This window comes from Cuculus canorus, chromosome 1 (genome assembly GCF_017976375.1).
Source record: "Cuculus canorus isolate bCucCan1 chromosome 1, bCucCan1.pri, whole genome shotgun sequence".
NCBI lineage: Eukaryota > Metazoa > Chordata > Aves > Cuculiformes > Cuculidae > Cuculus > Cuculus canorus.
In genome coordinates, this window is record NC_071401.1 from 176,698,545 (window position 1) to 176,716,563 (window position 18,019).

Sequence of the window (18,019 nt, forward strand, 5' to 3'; positions counted from 1 at the left end):
TGCTCACATAAGAAGGCATGGCATTTATTTCCAATACAATGAACGATTTGATGTACTGAGTTCTATACAGCTCTAAACAGCTGAAGAGATTAATAACAGAGCTTACAAAATTCCAATGAGTAGAAAGCTAAAAAGAGAAGTCAGAAAGCCAGTATCAGGAAATCGGTAGGTGCATCATGCAACTTACCAAACAGGCGCTGATGGAAGAGAAATTTCCCAGCTATCAGTCCTGTGAGGATGGCAAGCAGCCACAGAAATACCTTCAAGAATCTCCAGCCTCCTCCTTCAGGGTATTTATTTGTTACAAAGGAGAAACAATTACCAACAACAATAACATTGGCTTCTGTCTGACTGTGAGATACTGGGTCCTCAGCAAATATTAAGAAGTTAAAGAAGATCACTAAGTAAGCCACAACTAAGCGAGACCAGGGGTGCTGGAAGTAGTAGCGGAAGTCTTTATCCATCCTCAGATACTGCAGAACTGTTCTCTTTGCCTGTATATAAAAAGACAAATGCACAATGTTATACATACTCAGAATTCTCAGAGCTTAGAAGATACTTGCACAATACAAAAAACAAATCACTGTAATCTTGTCAATGGTAATTTTTAACATTTCAGACTTGATAAGCAATGAAAGTTCCAATCAAAATATATGGTTAGATTCAGGTAGGGAAAAAATGAAATTTCTGCCCATTTCAACATAAAACCAACAAACATATACATTATAGCACGGGATTTTTAGTCTCAAATATTTCCACGCTAGCTCTTTAAAATTACAGCTCCATAATGAGGCATGAAAATACAGCATGTAAGAATATGACAGCCTACGTGAAACTTAAGAGTGTCGTTCTGGACACATTCCAAAAATTACAACATATTTCATAAATGTTTGTGCTAAGCCTAAACTGACTCCTTCTCCTGATAGGAGAAGGATGGACAAGCCCATAAGGCCAGTGAGGTCTTCTATTGCTTCATCTCCTGGAAGCTTACATGTCTATACCCCAGCAACATCAGAAACTTGTGTTTATACGAATGAATAACATGATGGAAAAGTTGCTAGAATTAATTCTTGCAGGTCCGGCAAACCTGTGGAAACCCTTTCATTGACTTCAGGGACTAAACCTATAATTAAGCGTATTTTCAGAACTGGAAAATAAAAGTTCTCTGAGAACAGATTTCTCTGTATAAATATAAAAGCTGTATTTTGAAACTTGCCTACTTACGAAGTACTGCTATGGAAAAATGCAACGGAGCATGGTGAACATTTCAGTTGTTTACCATTTGATTTCTCTTATTCACAACAAATTAGTTGTTTCACCCCACTGAACCCCTTTGTACGCACAAAGATACAAGGCCTTTGTGTTATGGAACACCATAATTATTCAAAGGACATGGAGCATAGGAAGAAAAGGGGAAAAAAAAAAAAAGAGTATCTAATAATATTGCTTGTTTATTACAGCATGATCCTTGAAGGATACAGTGTACTTAACAGCACAGATTTTTGCAAATGTCATATGCCCTCCAGGAAACTAAAACCCAAACCCAAATTACAGCAAAAGACCTAAATAAACCCAATTACTCATCTGTTCTTGGACTTCTGACTAAGTGTCACTTCACCAACTTAGAAACAGCTTGAATTACCGTGTCTCCCTTTAGGCAGCCCCTTCAAAATCAGTTCACTCTCTATGTATTTGTAACGTTACAATCCTGTACCGATGAAACCAAAAGGATAAAAGAACCTCTCGGCAGATTCAGACAACACACTGGGTGAACGATAAAAACGAACAACGTCCCATTATGCATAAATTAGGTATGAAAAAAATCCCCTGCTAACGGAGTGTAAAAGTTGGCACAAGGAAGCGTCGGTCCTTCGAAAACTTTATGGATAAAGTGATACAAAGCCAGGGTCACCGGCCCAGCAGGCTTAGGAAGACACCGCTTTGGGGAGATTAAAATCCCTTTGGAGCCATGAGGATGCCCAAAGGGATTTCAGATTTCCCTTTCTTCCTGTAAACGGGAAGAAAAGTTTTGCTATTTCCTTACATGCCTGAACCACCTTAAAGCCCAAATGGGGCTGGAGATAAACAACCAGACTTCCTGGCATGTCGGCAGCTGCCAGACACCGGCGGGTTACCGCACCGGAGGGGCAGCTCCCGCGGCAGCGCCGTACCGCACGGGAAGCCGACACTGGAAATCGCAGCGGCGCTCCGTCGCTAACGAGGAACGCCGAGACTGCCTCTCCGAGCCGAGGGAGCCGCGCCCCGCTCGCCCATCGCCACCCGCTGCCGGGACCCGCATCCCCCGCCGCACTCACCGGCTCGGGCGCTCCGGCAGGGCCCCCCCGGCCCCTCGGACAGCGGCGCTGACAGCGCTGCCGCGGCGCCCCGCCCCCCCCGCCGCAGCCGCTCCCGCCGCCCGCCCCGCCCCGCGCCGCCCCGCACCGCTGCGGCAGCCTCCGCGCCGCCCCGGGGGCACCCGCCCGGAGCCCTGCGCCTCGGGGGGGCTCTGTTCGCCGTGGAAAATGGTGGGAGAGGGGGTGGACAGCGGATCGACGCTTGATTCCCGCGGGTCAGAGGCTCCGGCGTTGAGTACATCAGCCGGAGAAAATTGCCAGTGTGGGAAATGCGGGGTCGAATCGGGAGATGCGTTACCTCACAGCAGAAGCAGGGGGTTGCCAGTAATAGCCAGATCACTCAAACCACTCGTGTTTGGGAGAGAAGAGAGCTCCGCACCCTTTTTGCTGACAGGCAGGGGCTCCCGGGGGGTCACGGCCAGTGTGCGGGTGCACACACGGTCTGTATTGTCACAGTGTCCCTGTGCAGCCTGACAGAGTTGTTGACATGGCACTTCAGCCTTTTTATGTGAGATGTGGTCCCTAGTGCCAGTGTGCTGCTATTGCTGACATCCCGGGAAAACGTTCACAGGATGCTCCTAGTGTTACATTCTGACTGGGTCTTAGTGCAAGACATAGAATCATAGAATCACCAGGTTGGAAAAGACCTTTGGATCGAGTCCAACCATTCCTATCTGCCACTAAACCATGTCCCTGAGCACCTCATCTACCCGTCTTTTAAATACCTCCACAGATGGGGACACAACCACCTCCCTGGGCAGCCTCTGACAGTGCCCCATGAACTGTTTCGCAAAAAATTTTTTCCTGATATCCAGCCTGAACCTCTCCTGGTGCAGTTTGAGGCCATTCCCTCTTGTCCTGCCCCCTGTCACTTGGGAGAAGAGCCCAGCTCCCTCCTCTCTACATCCTCCTTTCAGGTAGTTGTAGAGAGCGATAAGGCCTCCCTTCAGCCTCCTCTTCTCCAGCTTAAACAACCCCAGTTCCCTCAGCCGCTGCTCATAAGACGTTCTCCAGCCCCTTCACCAGCTTCGTTGCTCTTCTCTGGACACGCCGGTTCTGGTCGTTGCTGAAGACAGGTAAAAACTTGAAGCTGCTAAACACAGCCTCGATGTATTGTTGTGAAAAGTCAGGTAACTCCATTGGAGCAAGTATCTGAAAAATGGTATCAAACTTAAAACAGGGATAAACATTTGGCTGCTTTAGGCCAAGAAACAGAGGAATGTAGCTGATGTCCATTGAGGAGTATAGAAGGGTCTCTAGGTGAGTCATGTTGGGAAAAAACAGCACAGCCAGAACAAGCATCAGAAAAAGACTTGTGAATCCCTCCTGTACCTATGGCAATACAGTTTCATACATGTTTACAGTACATGTTTTATACACGGGGAGGGACTTTCTGCAAAAGCATGTAGTGATAGGACTAGGGGCAATGGCTATAAACTGGAGAGGGGCAGATTTAGACTGCACATAAGGAGGAATTTCTTCACAATGAGGTGGTAAGGCACTGGCACAGGTTGCCCAGGGAAGTTGTGGATGCCCCATCCCTGGAGGTGTTCAAGGCCAGGTTGGATGGGGCCTTGGGCAGCCTGAGCTAGCGGGAGGTGTCTCTGCCCATGGTAAGGGGTGTGGAATCAGATGATCTTTAAGGTCCCATCCAACTCAAACCATTCTGTGATTATATGTTTGTAAGTAAACATAACTGTATTGAAGGCATCTGATGTAAACACATTATTTTCCTCACTGAGGACCTACAAGACCCTCAATTTAGATAGAAAGATGCAACATTCAATATTTAACACTAACCCACTCCCCAAACTATCTTTACAGTAAACAGAAAATTAAAATATTCAGAGACAAAATAAACATGTGTAATGAAATAGTACAGAAATACAGCATATAGCACTGTCTGTTCATGCAACAGTTCTGTGTACACTGCCATGCTTGCAGAACTTGGTCTCCTTCTGTTCAGCAAATGAAAATCCACAGAGAAGAGGCAGCACCCACCACAAAAGAAAACACACTCTTCATGCAGCTACACACTAAAATTCTCTTTAGCTCAGATGGAAACCCATGCTACAACTACAAAGCATTCTTTAACTTTCTTTCAAATAATAAATCAGTGAGCAATTTTTTTAAGCCACTAAGTTAATCAAATGAAATAATCTACTTATCCATTAAAGTAACCAAAAGCGTAAGTGCACCATAAACCTCCCCCAAATTTCACGTTGCAATTGCTTTCTTAAAGGAAGCTAATAATTTTGCAAAAAGTGTAATATTTCACCCGTATATATAAAAAAAAAAAGCTGGATCGCTCCTATTCTTTTTTTTAAAGCAAGCAGCCAAGATTCAGTTGATGAAATACATACCTGAACAGCAATAATTAACAAATAATCTAAGTAGACTAATCAAGCCCACTCACTAAAAAACAGGAACTGCCAGCAACAGAAGAATGCAAACTCTTATCTCAAAATTGTCAGCAAGTGAACAGGCCAGCAGTAAAACCAGTAAGCTGAACCTAAAAGGCAGGTTGAATCAGGACAATGAGTCATCTTGAAATGCTAGTTTCGATACTTGTGAATGAAACTGTATTACCAGTACTCCTACCACAAAATATAATAACTCTTGCGTAAAGGCTATTGTTTTACATTCAGTTTTCAGCAGACAACTATGTGTATTGAATTAACCCTATACAGATCTTTCTGCAGTATCAATGACTAGAGAGTCATTTGACACGCAATTCTGAGGAATCGGCCTTCTGCAAATTAGTCTGTAACTGGAATGTTCTCTTACAGGACTCTGCTGCCTCAGACAACTCTGTCAAGTGCAGGAACATGCGCTGAGCTACAGCATGTTCCAAAATAATGACGTTGTAATGAGGGATCGGTTTCTTTGCTTTTCTATGCCAAAGCAGAAGTGCTAGTTTTGTCACTGAAAAAGCTGCAGGTCCAAACTAGAAAGGCTCGTGTAATCACCCTATTCAAAAACAAAATAGAAAAAAAATGCAATTCTTTATAAAATCCTATATATCCAGGACTGAAAAGTAATTCTGGAGATGGAAAAAAATGCTATAGCTGCATCTGAGAAAGCTCTCTGATACTCCATGTTACCTATATCAAGTATGTGCTTGGCCACTTGATCCACAAAGCTGTGGGTCACTTAACACCTGTGAAATTTAACAGAATTGCATCATAACTGAGGCTGGAAGTGACCTGTGGAGATCCTCTTAGTTTGGCCTTATGCTCAGAGCAGGGTTGGGTCCAGTTGGATTTTAAATATATGCAAGGTTAGAGACTCCACAACTTCTCTGGGCAACCTGTTCTGACATTCAGCCACCCTCACAGTACAAACATGTTTTCGTACGTTAAATGGAATTTCTATTTCCATTTGTGCCCATTGCTTCTTGTCTGGATAGCTCTGAGCAGAGCCTGGCTTCACCTTCTTTCTCCTGCTATCAGGCTTTTAGATGCATCCATAAGATCCTCTCCCCTGAGCCTCCTCCTCTCAAAGTTAAACAGTCCCAGCTCTCTCAGCCTGTCCTCCCACTCCTTTCATCCACAGCAGCACAAATGCTTCTTCCCTGGCTTGCTGCTTAACTCCCTTAAACCTCAAAACCCCATTACTGAGGGAGTGTGCTCCTAATGTATTTTTCCTCCATCCTACTGTTGTGAGCTGACCCTGGCCAGTAGGTAAGCACCCACGTAGCTGCTAGCTCACTCCTCCCACTCCTCCCCCAGTGGGACAGGGGAGAGAATAGGAGAAGACAGAATACTCATGAGTCAAGATAAGAAAGGCTTAAGGAGTGAAGAAAAAAGTGAGAATTAATAAAATGTAATAAGTAAAGATAAAAAACCAAAGTGATGCTAAGGCAGTCGCTCACCAAGGGTCACAAGCACTCCAATGCCTGGTCGGTCTCTAATAACCAGCTTTGAAGCCAGCTCCCATGCCACCCTTTTCCTCTACCCACTCTTACTGCTGGGAATGACATCATACAGCGTGGAGTATCCCTTGGATCAACAGGCATCAGCTGTCCTGATTGTGTCCCCTCCCAGCTTCTTGCCTATCCCTAGCCTACTCACTGGAGTGGGAGTGTGGGCAGAGTGGGAAAAAGAGCCTTGACCCTGTGCCAGCACTGCTCAGCAATAACCAAAACATCAACATGTTTTCAACAGTGTTTTAGCCACAAACACAAAACACAGCACAATATTGCAGCTATGATGAAAGTTAACTCCATCCCAGGTCAGATTCAGTATACTTGCAAAAAATACCCTTGGAACAAGATTTGTACCCCTGGAAATTTCACAGTCACAGTAATAGCAACCTGTCTTAGCTATACCACTTAAGATCTCGTTATCTGCATCCCCAACTTGTTTCTTGCTAAAAGAAGAGAGAAGAGCACATTAAAACACGAAATGAAAAAAACAAAAGGCAACAGCAGTTAGTGTATAACTAAAGAGTTAAATAATTTTAGAACTCAGAAGAAAGAAAAGATAAAAATATATAACCCGTAGAGAGTAAGGATGTTAAGTTAATCTGAGATAATGACATAGCAAATACATTGTACTATTAGATGTGAAAAATAGAATTGTCTGAAAGAAGGTAGAACAGCAGAAATGTTTCTGCTGCATATGTGGAAAACAAACAGTGCTTTCAAGTTATGTAACATTGAAATACTTCCCATTAAAAAAATAAAATCAAAGGATTGTAGACAGCAGCAACTTAAATTAGATATTTTTTTTTAAATGGCAGGTTGAAGACTTATTAGAAAAATAAATGAAAGATGTGATAGACAGCAATGTTAATTGTTAAATTTGTTTCCTAACAGCTTCTGAAATGCTGAAAGAAATTAATAGAACTAGGAGAAAGTTAATGTTGTAACAACATTTCAAGGGTAAATAGGATGACCAACTTGATTATAGGCTTCCCAGGCTCACAGCTAGTATGGGCAAAAATATGGGAAAGGCAGGTTCAGCTCTCAATTACTGAAAGAAGTGTAAGGAAGAAGAACTGGAATAACCAAATGGGGGACACACATACAGAGAGTCAGAGTAGTCACCAGATTTATTGGTGATTTTGGCCTACTTAGTACCTCTGTTTCTACAAAAGCAACCAACAATAGTACTCAGTGAGAAAACATCCCCTTTGAAAAACTGTTCTGATGGCACTTTAGGACATAAGGCATTTATTTGGTTAGGTCAGTAGTGATATACATGAACTCCTCAACACATTTATATGAACAGATATCTACTGATATATCAATGAAAGAACAAGAGTGACACAAAATCAGCATTATACATAATACATAGATAAGGCCTCCAAGTCATGCTAAAAGGCCTTGTTTCTGGGTCTATTTAACGTTTTTCATCAAAGAAACAAAAAAGAGATTGCAAATTACCAAATAAGGGAAAATAAAAATAGTGGCAAAAAGACACACTTTTGACACTATAACCTCAGGACTGTTTGACTTGTTGGATACAATCTAAATCATTTCAAACCAAATATAAATGTGAATAGGAATAAATTATACTTGCTGTTTCTCTAAGACAGAAAAAAATTAAAAAATACCTTGGAAGTACATTTTAACAAATATAAATTATGATCTAGCAAAAAATGTTAGTAGAATCTTGGGATCTGGGTGATTAATGTATATTATTTGATCCTTGTCAAGCAAATTTTAATTTGCCAAGATAAAGTCAAGGGATGGTTTCATCACTGTTGATAGGTTAAATTGCAAAAATAAAATTTTGAGGAGAATTTAATAGCTATGTCTTATTTTGCAATACCAATGCAGCTTGAGAGAAGAAACAGTAGGAGAAATAGAGCATTAAGTGACCTTTTACATGCCTTGAAATGGAACTTCAGTCCTGAAGTCAAATGGCAAAGCTTAAAAGCTGAAGCTGTCTTGGAAGTTTTGAAGATGACAGTCAACTGATAAACAAAACTTACATCCAAATGAAGTACTTCTTTCTGTTCATCTAGACTAAATTTACTCCAAGTAAGCATGATCCTACTTCAGATAATCTATACTGATTTCAAACAGACAGAGAGCACACACCGTAAATAAAATCACTAAAGAACTGTCTAGTGAGGTGAATTTACACCACTAATTAAATGCCTTTTAAATGCATCTGCTGGCCATATGGATGCTTTCAATTAATAGTACTGCTACATGTGGCTTGTGTAGTAGGAAATAGAACGGAATAAGCAGCTTGAAGCTGCTTTGATAGTTACATATACAGAATTAGAGGAAACACAAATCAAGAAACAGTAGCATCTGATTTCAGCCTGCCATGGGTGCTGCTTAGCCACATTGTCCAAGTTTATTGCAATGGTAAAAGAAGACTTCAGAAAGGTTGAATTAAAGCTTGAAGACAAAGGTCAGAAAAATAGTAAGTGATAACAGAAGGTCTTTGAGAATAGAAATGCTCTAACGTTGCTGAACTCTACTAAGAAAAATATAACATCACAGGTTTTGTTTAGTATGAGCTTTTTATTCTTTCTAAGCAGGCCTCAGATTACTATCTGACAGGAAAATAATTTAAGTTTTGTTGGTTTATTCAATACTACAGAAAAAAAATGATTAAAAGTAATGAGGGGTAATTTCTTCACCTCATATAGGACAAAAAAAGTCTTGGTTTTTGTCCTGTTTTAAAACACTGTATATTGTATTCTTCCAAAGTGCAATAAAGAACTGTACTTTGAACAACTGTGCTTTGTATAGCTACAGTAACAACACATTGCCTCTGTTAAAAAAAAAAGTTCGAAGGCTTTACTGTGTTGTCACATAAGTTCCGGGTGCACAGATCCTTTTTCTATTAGAACAACTAGAAGGTGTAGCATGACAAAATTTTTTTATCTTGACAAAAATACTGCTTTTCAACTCAAGCACAGTGTGATAACACAAACGATTAAATTACTTTATTTTCAAACCTCTGCATTCTGAAAATTAGAATGTGTTACCTAATGCAAAGAAAGGAATTTGAGTGTTGATCATGCACCGTCGTATACAACTGACTAGATTGGGAGAACAGAATCACAGCCAGGGCAGAGAGTACTGTGAGACACTGGCTGCTATGCTGCGAGTCTTGACGGAGGCTATGGCAAACCAGACACACCACTAATCTAACCGAGCAGCAAATGTGTCCTTGCTGAAGCAGACACATACAGGTGCCTTGTGCAAAGCACGGATTGTCCAAGAAGTGGATCAAACCCCAGGAATCCAACGCAGCTATGCTTGCTGACAACTTCACTGTGACTGTCCAAATGGTAGCACTTGGTGAATCAGAGATGTAAACTCACTGAAAATAATCAAATGTACCAATATTAAACAGAAGAGAGATAATCATCGTCTGAAGATAACTAATAACAGGATCATATATACGCTGCTATGCCTAGAGAGTGGGTTTTTTTACTGTCTAATTTTTAGTTCCAGACAAGTGATGAGAGGACCAAGTTTTGTGACCTTTGATTAAAGCATCTTCTCACTGGATAGGGATAAAATCTATTATGCATACAGACGTTTTTCCAATGGCCAAAGAACAGCCTGTGACAAATGCCTGTTATTTTTAGCTCACACTAATGCACTGTGAAAAAACATAGTTATGCAAAAAAACCCCTACAATGATAAATGTAATAATTTATTTAGCAGCTGGAAATCCATTCAAAATGGGCACTCACTCTGAATAAGTACCCAAGAGAACAAGTAATAATGTACAGAGCAGTCAAAATGTCCTTTGTTTGTTTATTGAATTTCCTTTCATTTATAAGACAAGCAGTGAGTGCGCTGAGGGATCTTTTGGAACTAAAATGAAGTACTGGATAACTTCAGCTTTTGCTGAGACATAGCACATATCTGGGTTTGTGTGTGCTTGTGAGGGTCTTCTGCTGCTGGAAACTAAGTGCAAAGAGCTGAGCACTTAAATGCTAGAAGAGAACAATACAACTATTTCAGGTTTTACTGCAAGTCTTTTTCCTACCCTTCTTCCATATTTCTATCTATTTAAACAGAAATCACTGCAGAGTATAGATCTATATTAGAGTTTCACTTCGTCACATCTCAGAATGCTTTCTGCAAGCAATTAGTAATAAAGTCTCTAACTGGCCTCATGGAACCCTTTGGGATAAAGCTTCTCACACTTTCTTGCTACTATTTTTTAATATTAATTTATGGGTATAAACTGGGTATAACTGTGAGTGACACAAGAGAAAAGCCTGCCTGCCTGAATTTCTCTCGTTCCTCCGTTTCCTCCTCTCCTTTGAAAAGCCAACTGTATCCCAGCAGGCCAACTGTATCCTGGGCTGCATCAAAAGAAGCATGGCCAGCAGGTCAAGAGAGGTGAATCTGCGCCGCTACTCTGCTCTGGTGAGATCCTGCTTGGAGTACTGCATCCAGCTCTGAAGTCTTCAATACAGGAAAGACATGGACCTGTTGGAGCAGGTCCAGAGGAGGGCATAAATGATCAGATGGATGGAATGCATCTCCTGTGAAGAAAGGCTGAAAGAGTTGGGGTTGTTTAGCTGAAAGGCTGGGGAAGGCTCCTTGTAGTCTTTCAATACTTAAAGGGGGTTATAAGAAAGATGGGGACAGACTTTTTAGTAGGGCCTGTTGCAATATGACGTGGGGGGTAATTGTTTTAAACTAAAAGAGGGTAGATTCAAACTAGATACAAGGAAAATGTATTTTATGATGAGAATGGTGAAACACTGGCACAGGCTGTCCAGAATGGCTGCAGATACCCCATCTCTTGAGGCATTCAAGGTTGGATGTGGCTCTGAGCAACCTTCTCTAGTTGAAGCTGTCTCTGCTCATTTCAGGGGGGGTTGACTAGATGACCTTTAAAGGTCCCTTCCAACCCAAACCATTCCATGATTCTATGATTCCATTAGATCTAATATATTCACAGCCATACATGAGACAGAGAAACAGGTAAGAATGCGGGATCTCAGAAAGGATAGGCAAAATATAAAAGAAAAATAAGACAAAATACTGAAATTTTCAAATATTGATACTCCTAGACTACAAGATAAATAGCCTTAGCAAGGCCCAGAGGCTCTGCAACACTTTAATTTAGACAGGAAGTTACTTAGGACTCTGTATCTTCAACATAGAGCGTAAACAATGTTTTGGCATTGTGTTCGCTTTGCTTGGAGTTGTGTTTGCTTTATCTAGCATTACTTTGTACTGATCATCAAGAGGGGGAACAGACATTTCTATAGTAATGGAAAACAACATAAAAAAATGCACACAGTCAGCCTAGTGCTGGTGTTTCAGCTAATAGTATTTCACAATGACTCAATGCACTCAACTAAAGTAAATATTAAGTGAAAGTGGAATTAAGTATGGGAGGAATGTTGCCCAGCATCTCTCTCTTGAGTTCACCAAGAAAATTACAGGATCCATGATAGTGCTGCACAAGTGTATAATCCTAAATTATTGGCCATTAAAAGCAGTTCACATACTCCCTACTGGTAGAGTCCTGTCTCTATAAAAGTCAGTGTGAGAATTCTTGTCCCTTCTTTTAGTGGGGTCATGGTATCGTTATATCCTCTATGTAACATTAGGGAAAACAGAAGAGTAATCTCTAATTTTTGCAATATGCATATTCAACTAATTTATTTTTTTTCTTTAAGTTGGAAGGGACCTTGAAGATCATCTAGGTCCAACCCCCCTGCCAATTGTTATTGTTTTTTAAATGTTTCTAGTAACAGTAATATTTCAGTGAGGAAATCTTCAAGAAAATTACTGCTTCCCAGAGTCCTCAAAACTACCTTACACCTCATTAGATCATGCAGTTTGAATACTGCTCTATACAGAGACATGACTGCTGGCCACTTACTGTCAGCAGGTAATTAGCAGTCTTGGCAGATAAGGTCTACTTTAAATCTAGACAGTATTGTGTTTGGTGGCTCTCTGACAGGACTCACTACCTTTCTAAAAGGGGTCCTTCTGCAGTCACCTTATGGTGGGCTCTCAATATGATCATCCAAATAGGACTGAAACAGTCCCAAGCACATTTTCTATCTCAAGAAACAACTAGCAAATCCAATGGAATCTAGTTAACATAAAAACGTGAAAGGAGAAGCTGCTGAAAGACATTGAATGTACCCAGTCTCTTGAAAAATAAATGGTTGTTAGAACAATTTTTCTAGATTGAGATCCAGAGGAAGGTTTTACACAAACGGCAGCTCATGCTTGTCTTGGAGTTTTTTCCAATACAAGATGTTAATTATGAATATGTGTTATTTAATTCTTTGAAGTGGCAAGATGATTTCATTCTTGTTGAATGATGATAATAATATAAGTTACTGTTATCATCTTTGATGTGGACTACAGCAATGCAACACACCTCGTTATAAATAATTAGTACATTTCTTTAGCCACTCACCCTACTGGAGCAGATAATGTCCCGCTTCTGTTTTCTGTGCCATCTTCCCCTAGAATCCAGTCAAATTTAAAATCTTTGTATTTATGGTGAAAGATACGATGGTCTGGGAAGAAGGCACACGTACACTAACTTATTCCTGATGGCTTAAAGTGGAAGTTGTAACTTAAAAATCCATTCCAAGGGCCTAAGGGAGCTGTCCAGGTCTTTATAAAGTTTTTCCTGCTTTCTTTGACCCAAGAATCACTTTGAACATCATATAAGATGATAAATAAAAATTTCTTGTGTACTCTACACGCAAAGAAGCTTCTTCGAACTTGTAATCAATAACTGACACAGCAATCACAGGTTTTACACAATTAATTTTTTTTTTCCCCACTGGAGAGAAAAGTCAAAGTTGAGAACCACAGAGATGCCAGTCATACTGCTTAATGCACTTCAGAAATGCACTCAATAACACACCATGGAGGCAAAAGAGAAAATCTAATAGGAGTGGTTGAAAGGGTGACTAGATTACACATAATTTTCCACGGTGATTTTACATTGGTATTTACATGTTAGTTAATCACTACTGTTAAGGTAAGTATATTAAAGAACAAACATCATTTCAGAAATTTCATAACATAAAAATGACCAAGAGCATGAAACAAATTGCACCATATGGCCCATTATGTTCATTATGTTGTGCATAGAGAATGTAGAGATGCCATGTCTCGTGTCTATCTACAGATTGACCAGATCAGAAAATGGTAAAAATGGACCAACATATCAATGAACCATATTCAGAATCAACTCCTTAATAATATCTGGAAGTACTTAACAGAACAGAAATATGTAGGAAATGTGGGAATTCCCACCAATTGTGGGTTTTTTTTTTTCCAGTTTATTTTACAGGGCATTTGCTTCTTATTATCAAAGCATGCCAAAACTACAAGAATCAGTCATCTAGAACTTTTAGGATAGCAAAACCTGTTGCTGCAAATCTGTTTTTTTGTCTACAATGACGTTAGGAAATCTCCAGTGCTTCAAATTTGGCCATCTATTATACTGTAATTCAGTATAATAATAATAGTAATAATAGTTGTCTATCTAGCATGTTCCCGACCACCCAGAGGCAACACCTACTGTGTCAGCCGTTTACGAGCCAGAAAGAAAAGGCCCTCAGATTATCAATCCTAAGTGACAGGAGTTAGATGGTTTATTTGGTCATTTAAGAGAAATGAACAGAAATACCCCACAGCAGAAAGAAATTCCAGAGTTACATGATGAAATTCCAGAGTTAAATGAAATTCCAGATTTACTGATGAACATAAAGTGAGAGTTGTCCAATAAAATTACTTGCTATAATGGCAAGAAAGTGATGAGTTCTTATAGCAATACTTCTTAATAGCAGACTATCCATAAACTCTAGCCATCACAAAGAAACATATTTTTATTTGACTTGAACATAGTGTGTTAGCTGATTAGAGCTACATACTGACACTTACAAACCTGTAACACTGGCACACCCAGAAATCGAAGTTCACTTTGCTAGGAACACCTTTCACATGTATCCTCAAAGTTTTAAGTAAATCTGACTCCACAAGCGGTGTGATTTCTAATTTCCTTGTTTAGCTACCTGTGGGTGTATAGGAATGAAGATTACTAGAAGCAGACAGAGTTTAAAAATGCAGTTTTCACATATTTATTTCTGAAGGAAGTACTTAATATTCAATCTTACTCTATATGGAAGAAAGTTCATCTTTCTGATGGACTGACTTTCTAATACTATATCTTATGAAAGTGTTTTTATTTTTGAAGAACATGTTCATGGGGGAAGAGAATAATCTAAGCTGAAGCCTTAAAGAGTGTCAGGATAGAGATCTACAGGCAATGGAGGTCCACAGAAAGAAAATGAAGTTGTAATATTAACCAGTAAAAAGGGTTTCATTCTTCAGCTGTTGGAAATGTGTTTAAGGTTTAAAGTGTCACCTCAGGATAGGTATGAACTACAGTAATAAAAGCTGTATGCAGAAAAATGTATTTACATTGTCAGGTGGAAAATTATAGTCAAACCTGGAATAGGCCTGACAACATCACAACAGGAAAAAATGTTTGCATACCATTAAGGAACTATAAACACAATTAACTGTGGATTCTATAGAGCATAACCACAGCATTTAATAAACTAGCATAAGTAAACAGAGCATTGTTAAATCAAGGAAGAAGTAAATGTATAGGGAAAGACAATAAAGACACTGAAAATGAAAACAGGATCCAGAAGTCACATGGAAAATGCAGTACCAAAGTCTATTAAAAATACTTCCTTCATTTATTATTCAGTTAAAAGAACCTTATTAAAAATTGGGAAACTGCAATATGTTGTCTGTACCAAAACCATCACAGTCTTAAATTAGATACAAAACAAGGTATACTGGAAAAAATTAATTCAAGTACAGGCAAGAAAATATAACCAGTAGAATGAAAAAAGGTTACTTAACACATATGCTAACAAATAAACCTTGCTATTCCTATCCTGACATTTATGATTTACATATGAGTTTAATAACCAAAAACATTATAGTAAGACTCTGAAGCACACTACAATTTAGAAGTTTAGGCATCTTCAATAGACATAAAAACCTTACTTGCGCTTGTTTCTGTGCAATATCTCTTCCTTGTCAAACATAAAACACTGCACTACAGGAAAGTATTTGCAATACTAAGATTTAAAAAAAAAGATACTTTAGACTTTCAGTTTCTCTTTTGCCAAAAAGGTGCTAAAAAAATGCCAAAAGGTAGGACCCTTGTTTTACATGAAGCAGATTTTGAGATCCCACTTCTGCACTCCAGAGCCTTCTGATAGATTAGTGGGAATTGATACGGTGTGACCTCAGATAGTCAAGGTGGTATCAATATGGCAACAGACATTATAGTCTTTAACACTGATATTTTCAGTCTAAGCATGGGTTTCCATTAAAAGCACAGTTACACAGTCTTAGCTATGCACCCTTGTTACTACATTGTGTCAATACTAGCACTTCTGAGGACATACAACTAACTGAATCAACAAACTGATCTGTCCTTTCAGGACATCTATCTATCAAGGCAAACTTTCTTTTCCCTCATGAATTTTCAGGCAAATCCATCCTTTACAAACACTAACACCTACACAGGGGAGGAACCAAAACCACAGGACCTATGGCAGGCTTAGGCTCAAATGATTGAAATTAGTTGTGATAGCACTCCATCTTTGGTTGCCACTCTGGCTGGATTACTGGCATTCCTTTCCTCTTGGAAAAGCTCTTCTTCAAGAGTTGCTTTATTTCTTTTATAACCTCTGTGCTCATTCAGGCTTATAACCAAGGAATTAGAGCTGGCCTCTGGGTACCTGGGAGACTTCTGTCTCTCATTTCTTGATTTCATGTGAAGTCTCTTCCCTCTTTTAGTCTCCTTGCTAGAAGTAAGATAAACAGCAGCTTCTCTGTTTCCCTGGCCGCTGCAGCCCTCAAAGTTATTCCCAGCTCACTAGCTGGTGTCATGTCTCCATAGTGACTTTGTGTTGGCTGGACTAGCATTACACAGCACAGCTCTACATACTACAGTTACAGTGCTATTTCACATTTCCCAAATAGGACACTAAATCCCTCACCCACTGTGTTTAAACTGGGTATCTGACAAAGCGCAGGCACCCACAACTATCAACACAGCTGGCTTCAGAAATTCCTCAGCTACATCACTCTGGAGGCTGGAAAGGTGAACCAGGGAAGCTTGCCTTATTCTTCTATTCATATCTGTGCCACTGGGCTAGGTATTTGGTATGCCCAGTTACAGCTTTTCTTATGTTCTCAGGTCGTATAGTGACCCATAAAACCTCTGCTAACTCCCAGGAATCCAAAGGAATCGTTAGCATCAGGACGTGATGTGAAGTGCCCACAGCCCTGTTACATCTACAAGTGCCTGCACATTTCACTTGTGGAGTCTAATCCAGACCAGAGCACAGATTGAAAACGCTGACTGCAGAATAGGACACAGAAGCTAAGGCTAAATAAGAGATAATTGCCATCTTCTTGTCATTAGAGGACAGTACTTCTCAACCTGTGGACAGAGGTGCCTGTGAAAAATTACTAGCAAAACCAAAACCTTCAGAGCATGCCTAAATTTATTATGACTCTCTTTCACTGGGAACTCTAAAATAAAAAGTTTAGGGCAAATTTGCCAATGCAAGTTGAAAATGTGTAAAAACCTTTGGCCATGTAGACAGGCCACGCACTGAGAAGCCAGCACACCTTTTCTCTGTCCAGATTCATGCCTTGCCGATGCAGATGAGTGTCTCAACTGCCAGATCCATGCCAAAAGAGAAGAAATCTTTGTTGATGTGGCGCCCCCAAGTAGCAAATAATGCAAAACCAACAGAGAAAGATTGCCTTGTCAGGGGGTAGGGCTTGAGCTGAAAGAGCTATGGTTCCAATCTCTGCCTCCTGATTTCTGGACTCTTTATCACGTGAGTGTTTAATATAAAAACCCTGGTACACACAAGCAGCTTGGTGTCCCATGCTCCTTCCCTGCTGCCCCAAGCGAGAGTGGAAGATCTCCACAACAGGCTTCTAGAGATCAACTACATTCACCCCAGTTATTAACCAGCTGCCCAGGGAAGTGGTGGAGGCACTGTCCCTGGAGGTGTTAAAATGCATAGATGTGGTGCCTCAGGATACGATTTAGTAGGCATGTTGGAGTTGTGTTGATGGTTGATGGTTGGACTTGATGATCTTAGAGGTCTTTTCCAACCTTGACGACTCTATGATTTTATGATTCAACTAACAAGCAATCCACAGGGTGCTGTACTGAAATCGGAAATTGCCCTGACCGAGGTGTAGGACCTTGCACTTGCCCTTGTAGAACCTCACGAGGTTCTCACAGCCCCACTTCTCCAGCCTGTCTAGGTCCCTCTGGATGACATCCCATCTTTCCACTGTGACAACTGCACCGCTCAGCTTAGTGTTATCTGCAAAACTGCTGAGGGTGCACTCAATCTCACTGTCAATATCACTGACGAAGATATTAAACAGCACTGGTCCCAGTACGGACACCACTTGTCATAGATCTCCATCTGGACATCGAGCTGTTGACCACTACTCTCTGAATATGACCATCCAACCAATTTCTTACTCATTGAAAAGTCTACCCATCAAATCCGTATCTCTCCAGTTTAGAGAGAGGGATGTTGGGGGGGACAGCGTCAAAGGCTTTACAGAAGTCCAGACAGATCACATCTGTTGGTTTACCTGTTGGCAACCACCTCTGCTTGCA

General features: G+C 40.4%; 1 protein-coding gene across 2 annotated transcripts in view; it reads right to left on the bottom strand.

Annotated features, from left to right (window-relative positions):
- TMEM117 (transmembrane protein 117) overlaps nucleotides 1–2,384 on the bottom strand; it is a 232,981-nt gene extending 230,597 nt beyond the window's left edge. The window contains exons 1-2 of one of the 2 annotated variants that reach the window (XM_054055837.1): nucleotides 2,316–2,384; nucleotides 188–494 (exon numbers count right to left, since the gene is read on the bottom strand). In XM_054055837.1, the coding sequence (XP_053911812.1) occupies nucleotides 188–464 (277 nt within the window). In that variant the 5' untranslated portion in view covers nucleotides 465–494; nucleotides 2,316–2,384. Of the gene's footprint in view, nucleotides 1–187; nucleotides 495–2,315 lie in introns of those variants that run through there. The other variant, XR_008448091.1, reaches the window with a different exon arrangement.
- Nucleotides 2,385–18,019: the final 15,635 nt, after the last annotated feature.